This window comes from Tasmannia lanceolata, unplaced genomic scaffold (assembly GCF_043159265.1).
Source record: "Tasmannia lanceolata isolate RefF3 unplaced genomic scaffold, GAP_Taslan_0.1 ptg000005l, whole genome shotgun sequence".
NCBI classification, from domain to species: domain Eukaryota; kingdom Viridiplantae; phylum Streptophyta; class Magnoliopsida; order Canellales; family Winteraceae; genus Tasmannia; species Tasmannia lanceolata.
In genome coordinates this window covers 2,351,043-2,360,421 of record NW_027518682.1, presented here as the reverse complement: position 1 = coordinate 2,360,421, position 9,379 = coordinate 2,351,043, and the positions used below count along the sequence as shown (strand labels likewise).

The 9,379-nt window shown below is 37.7% G+C and overlaps 1 protein-coding gene across 1 annotated transcript; it reads left to right on the top strand.

Annotated features, from left to right (window-relative positions):
- Nucleotides 1-796: 796 nt before the first annotated feature.
- On the top strand, nucleotides 797-8,726 carry LOC143877075 (putative transcription factor KAN2). The gene is made up of 6 exons (XM_077378823.1): nucleotides 797-1,970; nucleotides 2,112-2,188; nucleotides 3,026-3,071; nucleotides 3,184-3,325; nucleotides 7,849-7,909; nucleotides 8,271-8,726. The coding sequence occupies exons 1-6, from the start codon at nucleotides 1,406-1,408 to the stop codon at nucleotides 8,388-8,390; spliced, it is 1,011 nt and encodes a 336-aa protein (XP_077234938.1). The 5' UTR covers nucleotides 797-1,405; the 3' UTR covers nucleotides 8,391-8,726.
- Nucleotides 8,727-9,379: the final 653 nt, after the last annotated feature.

Below are 9,379 nucleotides of genomic sequence, written 5' to 3'. Positions count from 1 at the left end.
GTTTTGCAGAGAGAGAGAGAGTGAGAGAGGAATGCGAAATTGAAGGGCGCCCTTGGCAAAACCCAGATGCAAGGGCACCCCATTGGATACACATCACTCGACCGTATTTATCATTCCTTTAATTTTTTTTGCCACTTATTGCTTGCCACATGTCAGTTCATCTTACGTCCAATGTGGCATTGCCATGTCTCATGAAAAATTTGGAAAAAAAAAAGAGAAATAGAAGGAGCAAATATAGGCACTACTTTGTACATGGAGAAATTATTTAAGGGGATTTGCCATCGTCCATCGGCAAAGGCATTTCGCGGATGGTCTGTTGCATGTCGGAGCAGCGACCACGTGAATGAGGACAAAATCTGCTGAAAAATGAGCCTATGTGGCTGCTCTTACATGCAACAGACCATCCGCGAAATGCCTTTTACGATGGACGCTAGCAAATCCCAAAATTACTTTAAATCATACATTAATTTATGCCCTGTTTGTTTGTTTGAGATCATGGCAACCGATTGTAAGTCCAAAACCTAATACTACACTCAAAATTACATTTAAATATGAGTCTAATAATAGGTTTAGGGCTGAAAATCGGTTGCCATAATCTGAAACGAACAAGGCATTAGTAATTGGGGTTCTTTCTTAAAAATGAATTATAAGGAGCTACTATTTGTCTCTTCTGAAAATCGAATTAACAAGAAATAATATACCCATTAAATGTTCGGTGGATATGAGAAGAAAAGGGAGAAAATGCCTAAAAGGGTAGAGAGGGATATGTGACCATCATTCACAAGGAACCTAGCTAGGAATGGGTTGAAGGAGTGCATGTGGGTGGAAACTAGAAAGTGACATGGATATGGGTAGTTAGAAGAATTGGATTGGATAGAAGAATTAGGGTTTCATATCAATGATTTTATGCCCCAAGAAGATACATAAAGATTGGGGTTTCATATCAAGTCAAATCGAAAAATGTGGAACTAGGCCACTAGGGTTTGTGTTAAGGAGCTGTAACCAAACTTTCAATTCAATGAGAGAGGGGGATGGTAGCCTTCGTAATTGACAGACATACCCACACGTTAAAGCTTTCACAAAAATTTCCCTTTCCCATAAAGAAAACAATGTAAAGAGTATAAAGGAATCAAGTCTAAGGCTATTTTTTCTTTTTCCATCCCCCACCCTCCACAAAAGAAACACCCACATCTCTCTCTCTCTCTCTCCTCCGCACTCAATTCAGCCAAACCATCTTAAGAAAACCCAAAAATATTACCTGAAAATCCTTCTCCAATCTCGTGGATGACGCCATCGGAGAACTGTGAAAAGGAGATCTATAAAGGGGATTTGTATAAGAAGAAAAAGAATTAATAGAAGAGAAGAGAAGATAATAGGTCTGGTTACTAAGAAGGATATCTTGTGGATGATGGAGCTATTTCCAGTGCAACCTGATTTATCTCTTCAAATTAGCCCTCCAAACAGTAAACCCACATCAAATTGGAGAAGAAGAACAGATGAAGAGATGGATTTAGGGTTTTGGAGGAGAGCTCAATACACCACTAACATTTTCCCATCTACGGGGAAAGGCGATTCTTGTTTCGAGCTCTCCTTGGAAAATCCAAGGATTTCAGATTCTAATAACACCAACAACATTCATCTTCCTCATCTTCATCATCATCACCATCAACAACAACAACTAGATCATGTTCAATTACAAGGAGGACTACATCAAAACCTTGGATTTTTTAGGCCTATAAGAGGAATTCCTGTGTACAACCCCACTTTTCCTTACATTCAACAACAGCCATGTGATTCTTCATCTTCTTATAGTACTACTACCACTTCTTTTCCTTCTCAAGGGTTCATGAAATCAAGATTCCTTTCAAGGTTTCCTTCAAAGAGAAGCATGAGAGCGCCACGTATGCGATGGACCACCACCCTCCATGCTCGCTTCGTTCACGCCGTCGAGCTATTGGGTGGCCATGAAAGTAAGGTTTTTTATTTATCTTTTTCTTTTCCTTTTTTTTTTTTAATTACACCCCATTTTTTATTAGCTTATATATCATCTTTCACTTAGAGGAGAATTATCCTGATGGATTTCGGTTTTCTATTCTTTTGTGTGATTTTAGGGGCTACACCCAAGTCAGTGCTTGAGCTTATGGATGTAAAAGATCTCACATTGGCTCATGTGAAGTCCCATTTACAGGTAAAAAGAAATCTAATTTTTTTCAAAGTAATCTCATATGGGTTTGTGATCTTGCACCTACAATAAATGACTTTTAGAAATGGCAGAAAAAATCACCATCTTTTCAAGTAATCTCATATGGGTTTTGTGATCTTGCACCCAAAACAAATGACTTTTTAGAAATGGCAGAAAAAATCACTATCTATTTTCTTCTGGGATCTTCTCCATCACTCTATGGGTATTTCTTAGTATATATAAACAAATTTGCATTTCAGACCTACAGTATGGGAAAACATTATGAGACCTTGAAATTTTAATAGCCTGTGGAAAGTTAAAAAACCGAGCTATACTTCTTTCTTTTTCTCTTCTTTTTGAGATATTTGTGCTCTGCAAGTCAAGAAGCTGCAGCTTTTACTCAGTAGCAGGGAACCTACTAGTAAAAGAAACATATATAGTACAAAAATCAAGGGACAAGCCGATTCTTCACTGAACCAAGCCGAGTCTTGGAACGAGTTTATATTATTAAACTACGCCCAATTTGTAATCATTTAGACAAAATCTCTTCCACTCCAAAAAAGACAAAAAAAAAAAAAAAGCAAAAAACTAAACGCCACAGGTCATCATTTCCCAATGATTTTTGTTGTTACGTATGTTCTATTACCATACACATAACCAAGCATGTTTCATATACATACATACGTATGTACTTATTCACATACATCTTTTTTGGAAAAATGAGCCGATGCAGATTGCACCGAATTAATAGTCCTTAAAATGATTTTAGTCAGAGATTAATCAACGGCCGATACACTGTTCAATATGTGTTGTTTAAGAATCTATTTCTATGTAAATTTGCAGATGTATCGAACTATCAAGACAACCGACCGACCCACTGCTTTTTCAGGTAATACTAATTTGAGTTCCTTCAATTCTTCATTTGCTTCTTTTCACTTTAATTAATTTTAATGAAGAAATTATAGCATTATAATTGTGGGTTACTGTTATTTTTATCCTAGGCCAATCCGATGGATTTGAAAATGGGTCAGCTGGAGAAATTTCCGAAGAAATCTTTCTTGGTGTTCACAATACAAATGGACCCGAGCTGGGCAGATCAATCACAGGCACGGATTGCTGCACCCTTTGGAGCAATTCTTCAAGGTAAACTCTCTTTCCCTTTTTATTTGGAGTAACTGGTAGTTTCACATGGTATAAGAGCTAAGGTTATGGGTCCAAAACTCCTTGATATTAAAGAAACTTCACTTGTAATGGCCAACCCAGAAAGAGGGGCCACATGTGCCACGTGTAGGCCAACCCTAAAAAGAGGGGCCACGCGTGATGAGGAGTGTTGAGGTATAAAAGATTAAATTACGCCATCTCCAACAGCTTTAGCTTTTGGAGTAATTGATTGTTTTAAATGGTATCAGAGCAAAGGTCCTTGTTTCAAAACTCCCTGATGTTAAAACAAAAATCCACATCTAATGGCCAACCCAAAAGAGGGGCCATACGTAGCACATGTAGGCCAATCCTAAAAAGGGAGACCACACGTGATGGGGAGTGTTTTGAAGTATAAAAGATTAAATAACACCTTCTCCAATAGCTTAAGCTTTTGGACTAATTGGTTGTTTTCACCATTGCTGCCTTTATTGTTTGGATTAGTGCACTTAAATGTATGCATTTCTTGCATCTGAGAAACTTCTTTGAAAGCCCAATTCGTACAAAATATGGCATCATATATTCAAAGAGTTGGCGTTTAAGGAATGAACTTACAATTTTAACGGAGAAAACACTTTACATTAATATGGAGACAAAGGTAAACTCTTATGGAAGGTGATCTTATTAATGACAATGTGGGTGCTACGGAAAGAGAGAAATGCAAGGGTGGTTAGAGGTGTAGTGAAGACCATCGCTTGGGTTAGAGTTCTGCCTAGCTTTCAATTTGTATTAGTACATGATCTATTGCATTGGTTAGATGTAGATAATAGTACGGAGTAAAGTCTGGACATCACTCAGGATTGGAAGCCTCCCTGTGGTGGATTCTTAAGTTGAACTTTGATGGGACAAGCTTGGGAAATCCTGAGCAAGCAGGAGTAGGCGGCCTCTTAAGAGACAAAAGTGGAGCTACAATATGGGCATTTTTGGAGCCCATTGGGATTGCAGATTCCAATGAGGCGGAGATTAGAGCGGTGCATCAAGAAATCAAGTTGATAGATCAGAACTTGCTAGATAAGGTCATAGTGACAGGTGACTCATTGAATGCTATGAAGTAATTGAAAGGAAGTGCAACCCATCCTAAGCGGTTAGATTGTTGGATTGATGAAATCATGGATCGAGTTGCGCGAAACTCCATATCATTTCATCATGTAAGGAGATCGGCTAATAAGGAAGCCGATAGGCTAGCAAAGGAGGGTTCCTCAAGGGTGGAGTTGGATTTGTTCGATTTTCTTCCTCCTTGAAGGTTAGAGTTGGATGTATTCAATTTTCTTCCTCCTTGAAGGGTGGTTGCTTGGCTTGTATTTATTGTTTTCCCTTGTTTCTTGTATTTCTTTGATCATCTCGATCAGTGAGGTTCTCCCCATTTTTCTTTGCTCTATTAATATAATGCTTTGTCATTAAAAAAAAAAATAGAAACTAATCTTAGACTTCTTTCTGAGATGAGAGGATTTCTAAGAGCTCAGAAGGTCACCGAGCTCTTAAAAAGAGAGGATTTTATACAATAGACCTTAGCTCCTGTGCAATCTCTATGTTGTTGATGATGCCCGAAAAAAAAAGACTACACATAGAGGACGTATGTTGATATTAGATCAATGAATTAAATTACGGTGAAGTAGCATTTTTCTATTATTAGACTAGATGATATGTTTGATCAAGATATTTTAAAGTTGGATGTGAAAATTGGGTATCATCAGATCTCCCCCGTCAAGCATGACAAAGAAAAACTGCCTTCAAGATAAGAGAGGAACTACAGTTGATGTTTGGGTTTTCTAATGCCCTAGCACATTTATGAATAGAATATGTTGTCCACTCATATGGCATTGTGTAGTCGTATTTTTTGATGATATGTTAACCTACATCATACTTATAATATTTATGTGTGATCTTGATCATTCTGTGTAAGGTAAAGCTATTTCAGCCTTGAAGAAATGGCCACTCATAGGGCATTGTGTAGTCTTTTCATGGACTACACAAAGATACAAAATGTGTAGGAATGACTGGCTCCTCGAAACACGCATATGGCTCGAAATTTTCATCGATTTACTTATTGTGTATGAAGAATGATCATTTTTTTGGACAAGTGAGGTGGTCCGAACCATACCTTTGATGAGTTAAAGCAAAAAAAAATGTTGCCCCAATATTTATTTTACCCAATTTTGAGCATCCTTCTATGGCTCACTGTGATGCATCGAAGGTTAGGATTGGGGCAATTTTTAGTCAGCACGATGGAGCAGTTTCCTACTACAATGAAAACAAACAAAATTTGAAATCCGGTACATGTGACACTGAATTTTATGTAGTGGTAAAAATCCCATATATTGGCAACACTCATTCTCAGGAATTTATCTTGTATTCGCATCATGAGGCATTGAAATATACCAACACAAGCTTAGTAGTCAACTTTCTAAGGACATTTTTTTTCTAAATGACATTCTAACTTTCTAAGTAGACATTTAAATTCATCTTGAAGCACAAGCATGGATAATTGAATAGAGTAGTGAATGTCTTGAGCTGAAACTTTTTTGTACTTTCCAACCTGTGCAGAAAGGTGTTTATAATGATTTTTGAGATTTATATTCTACTAACCATTTTTTTCTCTCGAGTGTGGGAGAGTTATAGGATGGAAACCATGTTATTCTAAACATTAACTTAATGAACCATTTGGATCTTGGGCAATGAAAACAAAGAAAAACTTGATTTTAACGAGATGGGTTTGATGTACCTTTTGTTGGGTATATGATATAACCCATGTATGTTCTAATATAACCCCAATATGATAATGGACCGGTATAGTGGGCCTACATGGGCTAGAATCCATTAACCAGTCATTAACCCATTAACCCTAGTGTATCTCTATATATAGGGGCTAGAGGCAACAAAATTGGTATTCCAAAATAGATACCTTGGGTGTAATGCTTTAAGCAACCTTGCTTGACTCTAACACCTTTCACCATGGCTTGTGCTTGAAGGTGTGTAATCCGACGATCCTCGTAGCTTTTTCGAGCACCGTGAAGGCACAAAAACGCCCCTTGATACTTCTCTTTCTTTGCACACCACTCGGTCTATGGGAAACCTTTCTTTGAGCAATCTCTCAATCTCTTGATTGCCCTCAAGTTCGTAGTATGTAGAAAGAGATACCAAGGTCTTTTAATAGGCAAAGAGCTCCCATAGAACTTTCCTAAAGTGTCCAATTCGTTTGGCCTCTTCTGTGTAAATTTAGCAACTAATATAAGTCACAATTTCCACTTCCAAACATCACTAAACTTAAGGGTTGTTAATATATGGTGAAAGGTTGCTTGAATGCAAAGCCATAACCTTATTTGGCAACTCTAGAACATAGAACAATAGCCTAGAATTCCAATCCAAAAAGGAAACTCCATCTTTGGAAACCCAAAGAAAGGAAAATGTCCAACAAACCAATCATACTATGAGATTGTGGACAGGTTCTTCTGGAGGAGTACCACGTTATGCATTTCAGGGGTTCCTTGCGATTGAAAATCATGCAAGAAATCTATGAAGGGCATTTTGGATATGATAGGACCACACAGTTGGCTGCATAATACTTTTGGCCTTGGGTGTAGAGAGATGTATTTAGGTTCGTGGATTGAACTCACATTGTCCAAGTATCTAAAAGTACGACCACTAATGCTAGATTATATTTATCCTTATCAATTCTTGAGTTTGTGTTGTCCGATATAGCTTGAACTTTATATTGGAGTTGTTGTGCACGTATAGAGCATGGCATAAATTGAAAGTTTGTTGTCGGTTATCGGTTCTAAAAGATGTCCCATTTTTTTGTGCCGAAAGATTATAAATGCATCTCATGGAGGGTAGACAGATGAGCATTTCATTTATTCGAGGGAGGATTCTTTCCAACGCTGTGGGGAGGATGTTGTACGGTCCTTACCAGATGCTCATACAGGGAAACATGACCTTCAAAAGCAATTTCCGAGGGGTGGGGGAAGAGAGGGAGAGAGGGGGAGAGAGAGAGGGGGGGGGGGGTTGGTTGTAAGGACTTTTTTTGAATTGAAGAACCTACAGGCTACATGTTAGCAAAAGTTGTTTCGACCATAACTTTTGATCCAACCTTTAGATCTGGACAAATTCTATACAGATTTGGGGCTACTGAAGTTGATGCATCCATCATGATCTAACCATTTTCTCTCCCATTCAATGATATCGATCCATTTGATAAAATCAACCTGAAATGGAGAGCTGTCCTTGAGATTTTGTGGGAACCTATTGCATGGAAATTGGAGCCATGAAAAAGAAACCTTGTTGCAAAAGCAAAGTCCTTTGCAGTTTCTTTTTTTGGATATTGGGCTATCACATGGGACTCAACTTTAATTAATTGATAAAGCTAACAACTTATAACAAAGTTAACAGTGAAAGCAAACTTTTCTTTCATAGTATAATTTTTTCATGCATGGACTTCCACCAATGGAAATATTCTATATGCTGGTTTGCAGTATAGGAGCTTGGCTGCATGACAAAACAAGGGATTCCCCGGGAAGCAGACTTTCTTTTGAGGTACCCACTTAAACACATCACTAAAATATTCCATGTGGAAATTATTGATATTTTCCTTAGCATGGATGGGATGTGCTGATATCTCCTTGAGATTCAATAACTGTTTTTAAATGAACTGATAGTGAAAGTTCCCATGAGAATGAAATGTGAAAGGGAAGGAGCAAAAAAAGATAAAGAACTTTAAGAGGAAGGTTTGGTTATTTGAAAATTTGTCATTCTCTCTAAATTCATGGAGATATGGGTACATTCTCTTATATAGAAGAGTTTCTTCAACCTTGTTGAAATTAGAATCAGTTTTAGTCTACATTCTTACCGTCACTTCTGAATGCTTTTTTATTGTTTGTTTTGTTTTGGTTTTCAGAAGGAGATGGACCCTAAATGCCTAAGTTATGAAATAATATCAGATTTGAATGAAGCACGCCTTGGGGGGACATGCGCCAATAACCCCAATCTGGAGTTCACATTGGGCTGGCCTCATTGATCTCAGGTACTGATTTTCAAATCATCCTCTGGAGGACTGTGATGAAAATCCTGTACCCACTTGAAAATTAGAGAAAGGAACAAAGAAAAAGAGAGAGAAAGAGGGAAATATAAGGAGACAAAAGTGACAGAAAGCAGAAAAGAGAGAAAGGATGAAAAGCAAGATCATATCTAGATGTGAGAGCCCAAACATAATATATTACTCTACGTAAATATGAAAGCTAAATTGAAAATTTTGAAGTTGCACTATCATTGTGAGAGAAAGAGGGGATATGTCCTCTCACTATCAAATAGATAGCATCATAAAGTGAATCCCAAAATTTTGTTTTTTACTAAAGGGTTGCTGCTCTTTCTTCATTCCTTTGCATCGTCACGTGGTTACTTTAGCTTTCCAACAAAGACAAAGGGGGATTCGGTACGGATTAGAAGGGTGTATGAGAAGGTGTTTCGGAAGTGGACCCTAGCTCAAGATAATAGATCACAGTAGGATTAAGGCTTTTTTTCTTTTTTTTTTTCTGGCATGTACATACTTGTTAATTATAGACAGAGGATGATAAATTCGCACCCCCTGTAAGATGATCCACACCCCTTTAACGTGAATTGAAGGCAAAAGCGTCAAAAAGCATAAAAAGCGTCAGACTTTAACTCTTTTTGACGTCAATTCACACTAAAGGAGTGTGGGTCATCCAAAAGAGGGTGCGAATTTATCGTCAATTCACACTAAAGGGGTGTGGGTTATCCAAAAGGGGGTTCGAATTTATCATCACCGATAGACAAACTACGCTCTATAATAAGGTTTGGGCATGGTAACAAAACTCATCGAGTCAACTCATAACTCGTTCTAATTGATTTGACTCACTAGTGATGGACTTATCTCCCTAGTATTTCAACATCAAATAATACTATGGAAGCTTCGGGCCAGTTGAATTTTCAAGTTTTTCAACAAGGGTTAACCGACTTGCACAAGAAATAACGTGAAAACCATGTGGT